At 36.8% G+C, this 17,981-nt stretch overlaps 1 protein-coding gene across 4 annotated transcripts in view; it reads right to left on the reverse strand.

The window, feature by feature from the left end:
- Positions 1-594: 594 nt before the first annotated feature.
- ZMYM2 (zinc finger MYM-type containing 2) overlaps positions 595-17,981 on the reverse strand; it is a 106,997-nt gene continuing 89,610 nt past the window's right edge. For all 4 annotated transcript variants that reach the window (XM_025875213.2, XM_073894801.1, XM_025875212.2 and 1 more), the window contains 4 exons: positions 4,443-4,557; positions 3,312-3,563; positions 2,913-3,033; positions 595-1,467 (listed from right to left, as the gene is read on the reverse strand). In XM_025875213.2, coding sequence (XP_025730998.1) covers positions 1,275-1,467; positions 2,913-3,033; positions 3,312-3,563; positions 4,443-4,557 — 681 coding nt within the window. In that variant the 3' untranslated portion in view covers positions 595-1,274. The remainder of the gene's footprint in view (positions 1,468-2,912; positions 3,034-3,311; positions 3,564-4,442; positions 4,558-17,981) is intronic.

Genomic DNA, 17,981 nt, shown 5'->3' on the forward strand with positions numbered 1-17,981 from the left:
AGTTTTTTAATGCAATCTTCTATAAGAAGTAATTAAATTTTAAAAGCCAAACAACCTAACATCGAATGTGATTTCCCTTGAGATATACTTTATCCTATCCATCAGTATCTTTGTTCTTTAATCATCTGAAATATCAGAATTACTACACTGGTAATTTTCATAGTAAAATGTGATACTATCTTATTTAAACTAGCTTGACTTACTGTAACAACTATTTTGGTGGGAGTGGCATTTCTAAAAATAATTTTATCCAACGTATGCATCAGTCATATTTGAAGGCAATACAAAAATTCTCATAAAATTGGTAGTTTTAGAGTACTACTCTGATACTGCAACATGATCTGTATCTTTAAGGGGGGGGAAGAAAAATCAAACTTCTATAAATGAATGGGATTTTGAATACTTATGGTTGGCATAGAAAACAGAATTCTGTACTTTCATTGGACATTTTTACAAAGAAAATGTCTCAATGATCATGTTTTCAACATCATTCTTCATATATATATATATATACACACATATACATATATATATACATATATATATATATATATATAATTATTGACTGGGGTGATGCAGAAAGCCACAAATGAGAAAAGGACACTAAGGTTTTAATAAGGGGAACAAAAAGTTGTTTTCACCAGTATAGATTCACATTACAGTACACCAATATTGACAGCATTCTCTTGTCTATTTTTGGTACAGAAGATGGTATCTCTCTACATAACCTTGTAAGGCTTCAGTAACTGAAACGTAAAACAAAACAAACAAAACCCCCAAAAAACAAAACAAAAAACCCAGCCTATTAGTTTACAGTTTATTTTAAAAATTCTGAAAGACACTGCAAGTTCTAAACTTTTAGTAGTGCTACCCATACACAACCATCTGGTCAAGAACCCAGTAAAAGAGCCTCCTTTCGAGGAAGCCTTGCAACAGTAGAGTTGTGCAATATGGATGTTCCTTACTACAAGAAAAAAATTATACATGGCACATTCTCATTCGTATTTTGTAATGTAAAAAGTTACAAACATACCTAATCAAATAAATAATAATAAAAAAAGAATTTGAATGTATTTGTTAAGTATCCTAAAACCACTACATAGAATAATGGCAACTTTCACTCACAGATTATTTACATGGTAATACCCAGTGTGGGTACACTGCTACAAAACTCAAAACAGAAGGAGTAAACTTGAAATGTTTTCCATAATAAAGATCTAGCAGCATGACTATCTAATGCTGTTTTATCCCGATTGCTTCTGAAACGTTCCTTTTTAGTCTGTGTCTTCATCCAGTTCATAATTGTCTTTATCATAAATATCTTTTACTAAAAGAACCCGTACAAGCATATTTTCCAAGGTGTTTCGGTCCAGTGAAGTAGATGTGTACCAGACAGGACTATCTGCAGAACTAGAGCATTCTGGTTGCAAATAAAAAACATCCATTCTCTGATTAAGATTCTGTGGACTTTGGGAGAAAGGAGAAAGTCAATTTCACAGTATATATACAAAATTCCCCACAACTTTCTTTTCTTCTTCCAAGAATAATTCCGTGACTACTAACAATATTATGTGGTCTGACGAGATCTCATTACTTACATTAAATACTCTATAATAATTAAGATATTTTGAAAGTTAATTTCTGTGATGAAAGATTATTTTCCCACCATAATTTAAACTCTGTATTTCACTGAATCCAAAACACCTTCAAAAGAAACAATATTTTTAATCATTATTTTAATATTGCCACTAAACAAGTAAAATGCTGCCAATTATAATTTTAAGATGTATCGATCATTAACATGCATCCCAGTTTCAGAGATAGTAAAATCTGAAAAATGTGTCTTAAAATTGATGAAATATGGTAGCTCATAAAATTACCTACTAACATTATACAATAAAAATTTTAACTTTTAAAATATGAAGAAGGTAATAGTAAGATAGGGATTTCCAATTAATAGTTACTACCACTGGAAGATCTGACATTGTTGCAGCCTAATAGGGCCACCCCAAAACCACTGTCAGAAATATTACTATTACCTATAGATGATGCCACTGCTTTTATGAGTTCTTAAGAACTAACCGGGTGGCCTAATTATAATTTATAAAACTTTACATAAGATAATATACTTGGTTCACACTAACCCTTTGAAAACTAAAGGATACATATACAAAGCAATAGACAAGCACAAAATTTATGATCTCTAAACATCTCACGGTTTAAATTTTCTAAATGTCTGTTGGTATTAGATTGAGGAGGGAAAGTGGTTAGTATTGTTGAAAAAGTAATGTACTTTTAGAACACTGTATCTTTTAGATCTTCTTAAAGGAACATTTTCTCTTAAATATAAATACTTCATTTTCATCTCCACCTATCCATTCTACCTTTGAACATATATTTTCACCAGGGGAGGTGGGCAAGTTATAGCTCATCACTTGTTTGTGTCAAATTTTATAGCACAATAAAACTATTTACTATACTAAACTAATACTATATGACCATTTATTTATATATAGTATATGGCTGCTCTCTGGCCTAACAGCAGAATGGAGTAGCTACAGCAGAGGCTCTATAGCCCAAAAAAGCCTAAAATGTTTACCATCTGATTCTTTACAAAAAAGTTTGTGCCCTATGCTTTATATAATCACTGGGATTGCTATAATTTAAAAGATGACAATAATAAGTAGTAATTTCATTAGCAGACAATTTCTTAACATATGCTTGAATCCTAAAATATGAAGTATAAGCTGAGTATTTTATAATAATGAGACTACAAACATTAGATGTGAGAAAAGAGAGAAAAAATCTAAAAAAAGATCAGTAAAAAAAAAAAAGTCACTTCTTGGTAATGTTAAATTCAAGGCAACTAACCTATACTACCATTTAAAAAATTAAATATCATTAACATTTACCTTTTAGACAAGTAGCATTCAAACATTTTCACAGGACATCTAGAAGGATTGGCTGTATTTTCAATTTGTTCAAATATTGGCTCATCATCTTCATGTTTTCTTTTTCCAGTAGTAATTTTATCTAAAAAAAATAAAAATTACATAAACTTCTTAAGACCAATCTTGAAGAAAGATAGTATTATTCACTCTTAGTATCTATTGTACCAAATATGTGGCTTCTGGTAATTCACAATTTTTCAAACAAAATGAACAAAGATGTTTTAAGAAGATATAAGCTGTCTTACTTTATGAAAATGGCAGTCCTTAGATTCTTAACAAGTGACCCAATATAGTCTTTACTACGGCAAAGTTTGGCTATCCCTGTCACAGACGATCCAAAAAATAAAAATGTCACACTACCTTCATTATCTGTTCCACATAAGGAAGACACTTGGTATCGAAGACATGCTTTGTTTTCCATTGTTAAAGGATTTTTTTTCCAGTGCCTAAATACAGTGCCAAAGGAAAGTCTTAAGTGTTGTTCCACTGTTTTCAGGCCAAAATACTTAGTGTTAAAGTAGAACAGAGTATTCAGAAGAGCTACTGGAGAATGTGATCCCAGTTGTTTTATCCTCCAGAGATAATCCTCTTCGACTCGAGAAAATATTGACCCTTAAATAGAGAGAAATATTTTTAAAGAATTACAGTGAATAAAACAATTTTCATTTAGCCATCTAGAAAAACTAAAGTTAATTCAAGAACAAACCTATTTCAATCCTCCATTCACACCAGGTTAAAACTGGAATGAATTTCAGAATTACCTATGCAGCTCTTTAACAAAAGAGTCTAGGGAACACACCAGACTATGGAACTAGCATCTCTGGAGTAAGGGACTAGATGTTTGCTTCTGTTCTTCTGTAGGACAAGCACACAATGGTCAGAAAGGAATTAAAATCTGCAGAATTCCTGAAAAAAATAGGTGATTTCCATTCACAAACACGTTTTCTTCACACATCTAAAACAGATTTCTTAGAGATATTTGTATTACAATATCCCCTGGAGGGCTTAAGAAATAAACATCCAGGGTCTTACTCCAGAGAAAGTATGTCACATTTATTACAAATTTCTTCATAAACAGTAGTTATCAACTACATTCATTCCTAATTCAACAAAAGATGAACAGATGAGTTCATGAATAAGTACACTGAAAAATATGCTAATTTAAATTATTTCCTAATTATTTTTAATATACTATCTGTAAAAATAAAAATCCCAGTAGCAAGTTAGCAACACTTTTATTTACAAGGCATTACCCAGGCACCTGGGTAGCTCACCTGGTTAAGTGTCTGACTCCTGATTTCAGCTCAGGTCATGATCTCATGAGGGATCATGAGATGGAGTCCTGCACTGGGCTCCAGACTCAGCGGAGCGTCTGCTTGGGATCCTCTTTCCTTCTCTCTCTGCCCCTTCCCCCCGCTCGCATGCACCCACGCACGCACGCTCTCTCTAAAATAAATTAATAAATCTTTTTAAAAAATAAAAGAGCATTACCATCTGGAAGTATGCTGGGTTGCCAACTTCGGAGTATTTTATTCAATTCTTGCTCAAATGTTTGGTATCCTGGATCAATAAATATGTTGTCTTTTCGATTACTACCACACAAGTACTGCAATAAAAAAAAAAGTTTCTTGAAGGAAAACCAGCTAATTATTAGTGAACATATTACTTATATTCTCTATGTCTTAAGAAAGAAAGAAATCTTATGTTTATGATAAATAGGCACACTAATACAACATGGGAGATTACTGGCTTTATCCATATATCTAGGAATCATAAACAATCAAAGCTACCAATTACTCTGCTGCCTAAAAAATGCAAAGCGGAAATACACACCCAAGAATCCAGAATGTAAGAACTAGGAGAAATCCTCAGTCTGTCAGATAAAAACAGAATATTTGGCTCCAATGTTTATTATGTAGCATATGGAGAAAACAAAATTAGACTTTGCAGTAAGAGTAATTAAATTATTAATGATTAAAGAAAAATTCTCAGTGGTAGAGACTGGATGAAATGTTACTCTGTAGCTGTCTGAAGATCTCTCCTAGCACTCTTTCTTAGGCGAATACTTATTCACTTGTTGCTTCTCTTTAACTCCTGTGTGTCATACAAATTTATGACTCTAATAAACTTACTATGACAAACCTTAACAGTGAGGGCTGTTAAAGAATGATTTAAACAAAAGTCCATCTCCAATGTAATCTAAAAATAAAATAACGCAAAAGTAAAATGTATGACAATAATAGCACAAAGAATGGGAGGCAGGAGTTGGGAAACTTACACTATTATAAGGTTCATACACTATACGTAAAGAGGTACGATAATTTTTGAGGGTAGATAATGAACTGAAGATGCATATTATAAATCCTAGGGCAACCACTATAAAAAACTTAAGAGGCATAAATAAACCAATGGTGGAGATAAAACAGAATCATAGAAAAGTAACTAATTCAAAAGAAATCAGAGAAAGAAAAACAAAACAAAAAACCCCACAAAGAACAGATGTAACAAATACAAAACAACCAGGAGGACAGAATGTTAGCTTTGACTACATTGAGTGTAAAAGGTCTAAGGCAGGTGGCAAACTAGAGTCCTCGAGCCAAATCTGACCCACTGCCTATTTTTGTCAATAAAGTTTTCTTGAAACAGACACGATTGACATCTGCCCAAGTCGGCTTTCATACTACAATGGCAGAGTTGAATGGGTGGTGTGGCCCACAAAGACCGAATAAAACATTTACTATCTGGTCCTTTATTAAAAAGGGCAAAAAGTTTGTTGGTCTTAACACAGCAAGACAAGATTGGTCAATTGGATTAAAATTTAAAAAAAAAAAAAAATTAAAAAAAAAGCCAGGCCCAACAATATGCTGCTTACAAGACAACTACTTTTTTTTTTTTTTTAAGTAATCTCTACACCCAACATGGGGCTTGAACTCACAAGCCCAAGATCAAGAGCTGCATACTCTTCCAACTGAGCCAGTGAGGAGCCCCAAGACACCTATTTTAAATATGCAAATACAGATAAATGAAAAGTAAAAGGATGAAAAAAAATATACCATGTTCTCGGGCGCTTGGGTGGCTCAGTCAGTTAAGCATCTGCCTGGACTCAGGTAATGATCTCAGGGTCCTGGGATCAAGCCCCATGTAGGGGCTCCCTGCTCAGCAGGGAGTCTGCTTCTCCCTCTCCCTTTGCCCCTCCCCCCACTTGCGCATGCACGCTCTCTAATAAAATCTTTAAATAAAAAAATGTTTTTAAAGGCTCTCTCTCTTTCCCTCTCTCTCTATATATATACCATGTACTAATCAAAAATCAGACTAGCATTATCATTCATCTGAACTGATCTAACATTAGTCCTACTAGTCAGAAGGAAGAATCTCCAGTATTATTTCAAAATGGCAGAACAAAAATTCCTAACTAATGCCTTTCAAATAGGATGCAAACCAAGTGCCTGGCAATCAATGAAGTAACAATGTCAGATCCCTCCCCTGCTTTTGGGTTAGTCAGAGAGCAGGAATTCTACCATTTCCTAATCTGGAAATTCTCAATGTTATGATTTTAGCACTAATTGGTTAAAATACAATCAATTCAACCTATTTAATGGGACTATAGTTTTGTTTTGTTTTTTAAGTTTTATTGTTGTTGTTGTTTAAGTAGGCTCCATGCCTAGCAGGGAGCTTAACTAGGGGCTTGAACTCATCAGCCTGAGATCAAGACCTGAGCTGAGATCAAGACTTGTATACTTAACCAACTGAACCACCCAGGCACCCCTACAAATAGTTTAAGTATGGTTCCTAGATTATTTTTAAAATGTAAACTTAGTGCACACTATATAAAACAATCATAAAAGTGAAATCCCCATGTTTGGAACAGTAATTTATATCTTTTGTTCTTAACATAAAGCAGCATACATAATTAAAAAAAAAATGAGGGAAGTGATCCTGAAATAATTTTCAGCTATAAGTCAAGCAACAAGGGGAAAGCACTTTCTATGTACATTCAGAACCTTAACAATAACAAGCCAAAAATTAGGTTCTCAACTCAGCTCTACTACAAGTAGCTCCTAAATGATGTGCCAACACTCAGTCCTTCTGAAGAGGCTTCTTTGGCAATCCCTGATGAATTAAAAGATCTGCTGCTCTTATTGTTATAGAAGGAATGACGATACTTTGAGTTGCTGCTGTAGTATGAGAAGAGATACTGTATTATGGTTGTTTCTTCCATTAAAGGCAGTCCCATGGGGCGGCTTGGTGGCTCAGCCATTAAGTGTCTGCCTTTGGCTCAGGTCATGATCCCAGGGTCCTGGGATCGAGCCCCGGGAAGCCCACCTCTCCCTCTCCCACTCCCCCTGCTTGTGTTCCCTCTCTCGCTGTCTCTCTCTAATAAATAAATAAAATCTTAAAAAAAAAAAAAAAAGAAGTGAGGGAGAAGCCATCAAAGACAGCAGCACCTTCTAGAAAATAACCCTGGAGAAAACTCTCTGATGGGCAAGGCCTGTCTAAAGAATAGCAATCTTAATAAAAAATTATCCTCACGGGGGTACCTGGGTGGCTGTCAGTTAAGCACCTGACTCTTGATTTTGGCTCAGGTCATGATCTCAGGGTCCTGAGACTGAGTGCTATGTTGGGCACCGCCCTCAGTGGGGAGTCTGCTTGAGGTTCTCTCTACCTCTCTCTCTGCCCCTCCCCCTACATTCACACACAAGCACGTTCTCCCTAAAATAAAGAAATCTTTAAAAACAAACAAACAAAAAACAATGTAAACATAACCCATCATTAATTTAGCTACAAATCAGCAGCCCTGGTGTTTCAATATTATTCTAACCCTCAGCTGCAAGAAAAAATACCGCTGAGAAAAAAATATTGAGTATGATCTTTAAAAATGCTTAAAATCTTTTCATGTTTCACCCTAGATAAAAGATGAAGTCTAAACATTTTATCAGTGAATACAGGCCCTTTGCTATATGACTCTTACCTACTTTATCCACCCCCAAAGCTCTCTACACTTCACACTCTACATTCTAGCCATGCCAAGTAGTTCCTGGAAAACTGTACCCTGGTATACATTTTTCTCTCTTAGAATGCCACTGTTCTTCCTTCATCCTTCCTGCCTACAATTTCTGTATCTATTTCAAAGCTCAGTTTAAAGGTCTTCACCACTGTTCTATTTTTTCAGATTACATCCTTAGAATCAATTAGTCCCACCTCTGTGCCACCAACATACCATACCATGAGAACAATGCTGTTTACCATTTGTTATGTATTTCAAATCCTTGAGCAGAGCATAAACAAGTCAAGTTTTAAGTCAAACTCCTTACCAGATTCAAAATGTATAATCTATGTAACCTTGGGAGAGCTACTTAACTTCCCTTCATCACCAAAAAAATGGTGAGAGTAATAGTAAGGTTGTTGAGAGGATTAAATGACATGCCAAGCAGTTAGCACAGTGCAGAGAGAGCAGTAAACAGTGAAAAGTAATCTCCAATATCTACTCCAATGTTCAGAGTTCAGCATACAATAAGCACTTAACTAACAGTTCCTGAAGAAACCAATGAAATAAGGATTAGCAAAACTCTGAATGTATTACACCACTGCTATGAAAAATAAGGTAAATTCTTAAGGCCCTTCTGAATCAAAGATTAAATATGTTTTAAAATGTATGTATTTTAATAGAATTTAACTATCAAAAAAACTATTTATATTGAACTCAAATTAATAGGACATAAGTGAGTTTACTGTATTTTTTAACTGAGTAAATGGAGTCTAACTCCTCTTTAAAAAAAAAAAAAATAATAATCCCTCCAAATAAGAAATCTTGGACAAATTTTTAGAAAATGAGAGTAACTATCTAGAATAAACAAGGAATTCTCACAAACGGAAAGAGATTAAATAACCCAACAGATAAAGGGGAAATTCACATAAAAGCAAATTCGAATGGCCAACAAATATAAAAAGATCTTCAATCCCTTTGGAAAGCAATCTGGTGATATCTTTCAAAATAAAAAATATGCTTTCCTTATGATCCAATAATAATACCCTTTCAGAAATCTTATCTCATAGAAATAGAAGCACCAGTTCTTTAGGATAATTATGTAAGCTTTGGGGAAGAAAGGGAAGAAAGATATACATTCTTTATTTATAATAGCAAAATTTTTGGAAACAAAGGGAATGCTCATCATTGTTGAAATGACTAAAGTAAATGTCATATGAAATATAATACAGTTAAGCCTGTTCAGCTGATTTAGAGTGACTGCCACAATGTACTAGGAAACAGAGGGCAGGAAACTATAGTACAAAAGTGATTAATATGCCTCCATGTTCTTAGTTGACAATCTACTATATCTTTTTTGCTATGTTCATAAAATAACACAAAGAAGCATACACATCTAGCTAACCGTGATGAGGTGGGGAGGATTCAGGAAAAGGGTATCCACAATTCCACTGACAATACATTTGGTGTGAGGGGCAACCACTTGTGTAAGATAGTGGATAAAAGAACAATCATGATTGTGGGACTTCATATAATTTTCTTTTTTAACAATAATCATTATTCCTTATATTGCCTACAGGGAGAATCAGCTATTTTGTTTGTGAGGGAGGAAAAAAAAATGCTACTATGCTCCCCTTTCATATAGTACCCAGTTAAACATCCATTAATTACATTTAACTTCTCAAATATACAATACAGAAGTGGCTACATATTTACCTATGTATATTCATAAGACTTAGTCCTCACAAATAAAGATGTTATTCCTTCCCTAAACATAATCAAAGAAAATCATACTTCAACATTATCTTATTTTTATTGTCAGATGTGAACAAAATTAATAAACTTAACAGATAAATATGCACACCCTTCCAAAAATAGCTTCTATTTCTGTACACATCCTTGAAGTAACATTAAACAGCAATGATTTCCAGAAAGTATGTTTTAGATAGCTTATCTTTACACTGAGTTTTAGGATTATTTTTAAAGCTCCTTATAAATACCATACAGTTTTTTACAAAATTAAATCAAGTCTGTGAAAATATGTCCAATGTTGGGAATAGTAAAAAAAAAAAAAAAAAATTCAATTATATTAAAAAAAACAAATATCTATTATCTTAACCATTCTTAAAGTGAAGAGTTCAGCAGTTACAAGTTTTTTTGATGAAACACTTTTTAGTACAGGAAGAACCTGTTTAAAAACGGGAGGAAATTCTGACATATGCTACAAAAGGGATAAACTTTGAGGACATTATGCTATGTGCAATAAACAGTAACAAAAACAGTAATACTGTATGATTTCACTTATACAAGATACCTAAAGTAGTCAAACTTATAGAGACAGAAAACAGAATGGTGGTTGCCAGGGGCTGAGAGAAGGGAGAATAAGAGTTATTGTCTAATGGGTAAAAAGTTTCAGTTTTGCAAGATGAAGAGTTATCAGGATGGATGGTGGTAATGTTTGCACAGAATTACAAATGTACTTAATACCAGTACTTGTACACTAAGAGACAATTAAGACGGTTAAGTTTTATATTTGTTTTACCACATTAAAAAAACTGAACCAACTTAAAGACCTATCATTCATTATGCGATTTTTTAACAAAGAGAGAGACAGCGAGAGAGGGAACACAAGCAGGAAGAGTGGGATAGGGAGAAGCAGGCTCCCTGCCTAGCAGGGAGGCCGATGTGGGACTCGATCCCAGGACCCCAGGATCATGACCTGAGCCGAAGGCAGACGCTTAACGACTGAGCCACCCAGGCGCCCCTGCAATCCATTTAGTTCTAAAACCTCTAACAGTAATTGGAGTTCTAATATTTACATAATCCATTCAATAAGAAGCAATCCAGAGAGTCAGCTTCCTGTACAGCATTATAAGGGAGCCAGCCAATTCTCTTTACTTTAAGGAAGGAGTAATACCAATTCCCACAAATTCAGAAAATAGGAGGAAAGGAACACTTCCCAATTCATTTAATGAGGCCAGTGGTATTATCCCAACACCAAAGCCAGGGAAAGACATGTACTAGTATCCTCCATGAACATCTGCAAAGTCACTAACAGTAAATTAGCAAGTCTATTCAGCCATATATAAAAAGGATGATATATCATTATCAAATGGAGTCTCTCTCATAAATTCAAGGTTGATTTAATATCTGAAAACTGATATGCCATCATTAATAAAATAAGGGAGAAAAACCATATGATTGTCTCAGTAGATGCAGAAAAAGCAGCTGACAAAATTCAAGAACCATTTATGATAAAAATTCTCAGCAATATTAATTAGAACTTAAAAATTTGGAAGAAAAAAAAGGGCGGGAGGACTCTCACCAACAAAATAAAAACCTAAGAAAATTTTTCAGTCAGGAACAGAAGAGAACTTCCTTGACCTGGTAACAGGAAACTACAAAAAACCTACAGGCAACATCATACTTAATGGTGGAGAACCCTCCCCCCCCACCAAGAATTAGAAACAAGGTAAGGGTTTCCACTCTTATTACTTGCATCTAAATGTTGGGAGGCAGGAGGAGACCCGAGATCCCCAACCAATGTAGTAAGCAAGAAAAAGAAGACATGCAGATAAGAAAGAACAAGGTAAAACTGTCTTTACTCATAGACAACATGATTATATATATGTAGAAATTTCTAAGAAAAAAGACAGCATGTACTAGAACTAATAGTGAATTGGTATACACAGACTATAAGATGAATAAACAAAAATCAATTTTATTTCTACATGCAAGTTATGTCAGAGGACACAACTAACAGAGGGAAGACTATTTGACTTTAGGGAGGTGAACTAGGTGAAATAGAGATGGGTAGGACAGAGACCCCTCCCCATTATGTTGTCTTTTATTACACTATAATTTGAAGTTATATTATCTGACACTGGTTTTTAAGCTGAATTTCTACAGAAGACATTTTTAAGTGAAATTTTACACAGAACCCCAAAACATACCAAAAAGTACAGTTGGATTAAAACTCGAATAAAAAGGAGGAGTTCAGATGGCAGAGAAGTAGGGGGACCCTAGGCTTTTCTTGTCCCTCAAACACAGCTGTATTGAAGTCAGATCACTTGAAACACCCAGGAAATCGAGCTGAAGATTGGAAGAAGGATCTCCATGGTTGGAGGGAGATAGCATGGCAGGTGCAAGGAACGTGGAAGTAAACTGCGGGAGAGAAAAGTTGCCATGCCCCGGAGGGATGGGAACTCTTTCCTCAGAGAGAGAAAAGGGAGAGAGGGAGAGAGTGGTTGAGAAAGTGTGGCATAGGATTCACACAAGAAAACCTTTCAGACCACAGACTGAAGAACCAGGGAAACTGAGTGATGCAGGTTTTTTGCAAACAGTGAATGAAGCTCAAGCTCTGAGGTTTTGGAAGTGTGCTCCTGGAGAAAAGGAAGTTTCTGGCCTGGGAGTATGCACAAGTGGTGTAGGGATCTCCTACCGCATTGGGAGAGAGCGTTCCCCTTCGTGGAGTACATTTGGAAGAGGGTTTATTGCCTCTCCAAGGACAAAAGACCCTGCAGGCGCCAGCAAGCGGCCTTTCACTGGCAGGGGACAAAGGTGCGCACAGCAACCTCGTTGCTTTTCACAGTGACACACCATAGATTCCACATACTGTGCAGGTAGGGCACTGTGTTTCTGGGACAAAAGGCACTAGTCAGAGCACAGCGAGGCTTTAATCTGGAGGAGGGAGCGGATCTGAGCAGTACCAGCTCCTTTAAGATTTGGAGTTTTGGGAACGTCTGGGAGGCTCAGTCCATTAAGCATCTGCCTTCAGCTCAGGTCATGATCCCAGGGTCCTGAGATTGAGTACTGCATGGGCTCCTTGCTCAGCGGGGAGCCTGCTTCTGCCTCTGCCTGCGGCTCCCCTCCCCGCTGTGTGTTCTCTCTCTCCCCAACAAATAAATAAAACATTTTTTTTTTGGAGTTTTGAATCCCAGTCACGTGCCAAAGATAAAATGCAGGAGATTTAGAGTTTTGAATACCATCTGTGCCAAACATAAAAAGCAGGCGAGCTGGGCACCAGGTTCACTGAGGGCCCTCACTTTTCTGTGAGGGCTTCCCGAACAGCAGGGGGTGTGAGATCCTCTGTCGGGGGACAAGAGAGTAGGGTGCCATCAGTTTAGCCTCTCTACCAACATGTTCAAACTTCAGAGAGCAACACAGTGCCCCCAATGGAGATGGGAGCCACTTATATCAAACCCTGCCCCCGTGTGCCTGGCACATACTTTTTTTAATGGGGCAAGACTGATTCCAGGCCAGCACAGTGGGGATCTCCCCCAGAAGAGCAACACAGGCAGCATACCACATGCACCAAGCCTACTGATCGTATAGTGCTTCAGTGCATCCCCTTCAGTTGTGGTGGAAATAGGACCAGGCTGTATTTTTCCCTGCCACTGGAATCAGGCTTATAGTTTTTTGCTTATTACTTTTTTTCATTTCCTTTTCTCTCTCTCTCTCTTTTTCTGGAATACCTTTTTTCTTTTCTCTTTATTTTTTCTCCTTTCTTTTTCTTTGAAATCAGGCTTATAGTAATTTTTTTGATTTTTTTTTCGTTCCTTTTTCTTTTCTCTTTTTCGTGGAGCAGGCTTTTCTGTTTTTTTCCTCTTTTCTTTCTTTCTTTCCTTTTTTCCATGCTTTTTTCAACAAACAAATCGAAGCACACCTAGATAAAGGTCCAAACACTCCCCGCTGCAAGAAAGGAGGAACTCTGCAGAGGACTGACCAGTGGGAAAGCGTAGCCAAAGTCCAACAGCAGAGTGCACACACCATACCCCAGAAACACTTCCTAAAGTACCAGGCCCTGGACAGCATATGACCTCTTTTTAATACATTACTCTCAGGTGCAAGAGACATAACAAGCTTTCATAACACACAAAAGACAGAAACTTAGCCAAAATGACAAGACAGAGGAATTCTCCACAAAAGAAAGATCAGGAAGATGTCACAGTCAGGGACTTGCTCAAAATAGATATAAGCAATATATCTGAGCAAAAATTTAGAGCAATAGTCCTAAGACTACTAGCTGGACTTGAAAAAAGCATAGAAGACACCAGAGAAACCATGGCTCCAGCAGGCGGGGGGAGCTACAACTGAGATGCAAACAGACAGAATATAATCACAATGAGGGCTGAAGAAGCAGAGTAGAGAACAGGACAGAAGAGGTGATATAGAAGATAAAATTATGGAAAACAATGAAGCTGAAAAGAAGAGGGAAAGAGAACTATTAGATCACGAAGGCAGACTTGGGGCCTCCAATAAGCAAAATAATACCCATATCATAGGAGTCCCAGAGAAGAGTGAGGAAAAGGGGCAGAAGGTTTATTTGAACAAATTATACCTCAGAACTTCCCTAATCTGGGAAAGTAAACAGGCATTCAAGTCCAAGAGGCACAGAGAACTCCCCTCAAAATCAACAAAAACAGGTCAACATCATGACATACCATTGTGAAACTTGAAAAATATAAAGATAGAAGTCTGAAAGCAGCCAGGGGAAAAAAGGTCCTTAACCTATGAAAGTAGACACATAAGGCTAGAGCAGGCCTGTCCACAGAGACCTAGCAAGCCAGAAAGCAGTGGCATGATATATTCAACCTGCTAAATGGGAAAAACATGCAGCCAAGAATACTTTATCCAGCAAGGCTGACATTCAGAATAGAAGGAGAGAGAGAGTTTCCAAGACAAAAACTAAAGGAGTTTGTGACCACTAAACCAGCTCTGCAAGAAATATTAAAGGGGACCTTTTGAGTGGGAAAGAGAGACCAAAAGTAAAAAAGACTAGAAAGGAACAGAGTCAATCTACAGGAACAGGGACTTTACAGGTAATACAATGGCACTAAATTCTTATCTTTCGATAATTACTCTGAATGTAAATGGAATAAATGCTCCAATCAAAAGACAGAGGATATCAGAATGGATTAAAAAACAAGACCCATCTCTTGTAAGCGTACAAGAGAATCATTTTAGACCCAAAGACACCTCCAGATTGAAAGTGAGGGGCCGGACAACAATTTACCATGTTAATGGACATCAAAAGAAAGCTGGAGTAGCCATCCTTATGTATCAGACAAACTAGATTTTAAACCAAACACTGTAATAAGAGATGAAGAAAGACACTACAGCATAATAAAGGGGTTTATCCAACAAGATGATCAAACAATTATAAGTATGTATGCTCCCAAGTTGGGAGCAGCTGAATATATAAACCAATTAGTAACAAAATAAAGAAACTCACTGATAATAATATAATAACAATAGGAGACTTTAACACCCCACTCACAGCAAAGGACAGATAACTTAAGCAGATCAATGGGAAACAAGGGCTTTAAATGACTAAATGGACCATATGGACTTAAACAGATATATTCAGAACATTTCATCCTAAAGCAGCGGAATACACATTCTTTTTGAGTGCACAGGAACATTCTCCAGAATAGATCACATACTGGGTCACAAATCAAGTCTCAACTGGTACAAAAAGACTAAGATCATACCATGCATACTTTCAGACCACAATGCTATGAAACTTGAAGTCAACCACAAGAAAAAGTTTGGAAAGACCACAGATACATGGAGGTTAAAGAACTTCCTACTAAAGAATGAATGGGTCAAACAGGAAATTAAAGAAGAATTAAAAAAAAAAAAAAAAAAAGGAAGCAAATTAAACTGAAAACACCGGGGCACCTGGGTGGCTCAGTCCGTTGAGCGGCTGCCTTCGGTTCAGGTCATGATCCCAGGGTCCTGGGATTGAGCCCCGCATCAGGCTCACTGCTCAGCAGGAAGCCTGCTTCTCTCCCTCTCCCTCTGCCCTTCCCCCCTTGCTTGTGTTCTCTACCTCTCTCAAATAAATAAAAATCTTCATAAAAAAAAAATACAGTCCTTCCTCAAGAAGCAATAAAAGTCTCAAACATACAAACCAACCTTACACCCAAATGAGCTGGAAAAAGAACAGCAAATAAACCTAAATCCAGCCAAAGGGAAATAATAAAGATTAGAGCACAAATAAATGACAGAGTAATCAAAGAATAGAACAGATGCACGAAACTACGAACTGGTTCTTTTTAAGAATTAATAAAATTGATAAATCCCTAGCCAGACTTATCAACAAGAAAAAGGACCCAAATAAATAAAATCATAAATGAAAGAGAAAAGCCCACAACCAACACCACAGAAATACAATTATAAGAGAATATTATGAGCAATTACATACCAACAAATTAGGCAATCTGGAAGAAATGGATAAATTCCTAGAAACATATAAACTACTAGAACTAAAACAGAAAAAAACAGACTATCTGAACGGAACCATAACCAGCAAAGAATTAGAATCAGTAATCAAAAATCTCCCATGCAACAGGGTAAGTTCTAGATTCTGCATACTAGCCATCGCAGGGCCAGCTTCCAAGGGGAATTCTACCAAACATTTAAAGAACTGATACCTATTTTTCTGAAACTGTTTCAAAAATCAGAAATGGAAGGAAAACTTCCAAACTCATTCTATGAGGCCAGCATTACCTCGATCCCAAAATCAGACAAAGACCTCACTAAAAAGGAGAATTAGAAACCAATATCCCTGGTGAACATGGATGCAAAAATTCTCAACCAGATACTAGCTAATTGGATTCAACAGTATATTAAAATCCCATCACCAAGTGGGATTTATTCCTGGGCTGCAAGAGTGGTTCAACATTTGCAAATGAATCAACATGATACACCACAATACAAGAAAAGATGAGAACCGTATGATCTACTCATTAGATACAGAAAAAGCATCTGACAAAATACATCATCTTTTCTTGATAAAAATCCTCAAGAAAGTAGGGACAGAAGGAAAATACCTCTACATCATAAAGGCCACACATGAAAGACTCACAGCTAATACCATCTTCAACTGGAAAAAACTGAGATCTTTTCCCCTAAGGTCAGGAACACGACAGGGAAGTCCACTCTCCGTACTGTTGTTCAACGTAATACTGGAAGTCCTAGCCTCAGCAATCAGACAAGAAAAAGAAATAAAATGCAACCCAATTGGCAAGAAAGAAGTCAAACCTTCACTCTTCACATACAACATGATACTCTGTAGAAAACCTGAAAGACTCCACCAAATATTCGCTAGAACTAATATAGGAATTCAGCAAAGTGGCAAGATCAATGCACAGAAGTCTGTAGGATTTCTATACACCAATAATGAAGCAGCAGAAAGAGAAATCAAGGAATTGATCCCATTTACAATTGCACCAAAAACCATAAAATAACTAGGAATAAACCTAACCAAATAGGTAAAAGATCTGTACTCTGAAAACTATAGAACACTTATGAAAGAAGTTGAGGAAAACACAAAGAAATGGAAAAACATTTGATACCTATGGATTAGAAGAACAAGTATTGTTAAAATGTCTATGCTACCCAAAGCAATCTGAACATTCAATGCAATCCCTATCAAACAACAACACCAGCACTTTTCACAGAGCTGGAACAAACAATTCTAAAACCTATGGAGCCAGAAAAGACCCCAAATAGCCAAAGTAATGTTGAAAAGAAAACCAAAACTGGAGGCATCACAATTGGAGTTCAAGCTGTACCATTAAAGCTGTAATCAGGGGTGCTGGGTGGCTCAGTTGGTTAAGCATATGCCTTCAGCTCAGGTCATGATCCCAGGGTCCTGGGATCGAGCCCCACATCAGACTCCCTACTCAGCAGGGAGTCTGCTTCTCCCTCTCCCTTTGCCCCTCCCCCTTGCTCATGCTCTCTCTCTTTCTCTCAAATAAGTAAATAGTATCTTTAAAAAAAAATAAAGCTGTCATCAAGACAGTATGGGACTGGCATAAAAACTGACTCATAGATCAGTGGAACAGAATAGAGAACCCAGGGGGCGCCTGGGTGGCTCAGTCGTTAAGCGTCTGCCTTCAGCTCAGGTCATGATCCCAGGGTCCTGGGATCGAGCTCCGCATCGGGCTCCCTGATCCATGGGAAGCCTGCTTCTCCCTCTCCCACTCCCCCTACTTGTGTTCCCTCTCTCGCTGTCTCTCTCTCTGTCAAATAAATAA

The sequence above is a fragment of the Callorhinus ursinus genome, unplaced genomic scaffold (assembly GCF_003265705.2).
Source record: "Callorhinus ursinus isolate GAN/ISIS: 27379988/994484 unplaced genomic scaffold, GSC_fseal_2.0 scaffold7, whole genome shotgun sequence".
Taxonomy (NCBI): Eukaryota; Metazoa; Chordata; class Mammalia; order Carnivora; family Otariidae; genus Callorhinus; species Callorhinus ursinus.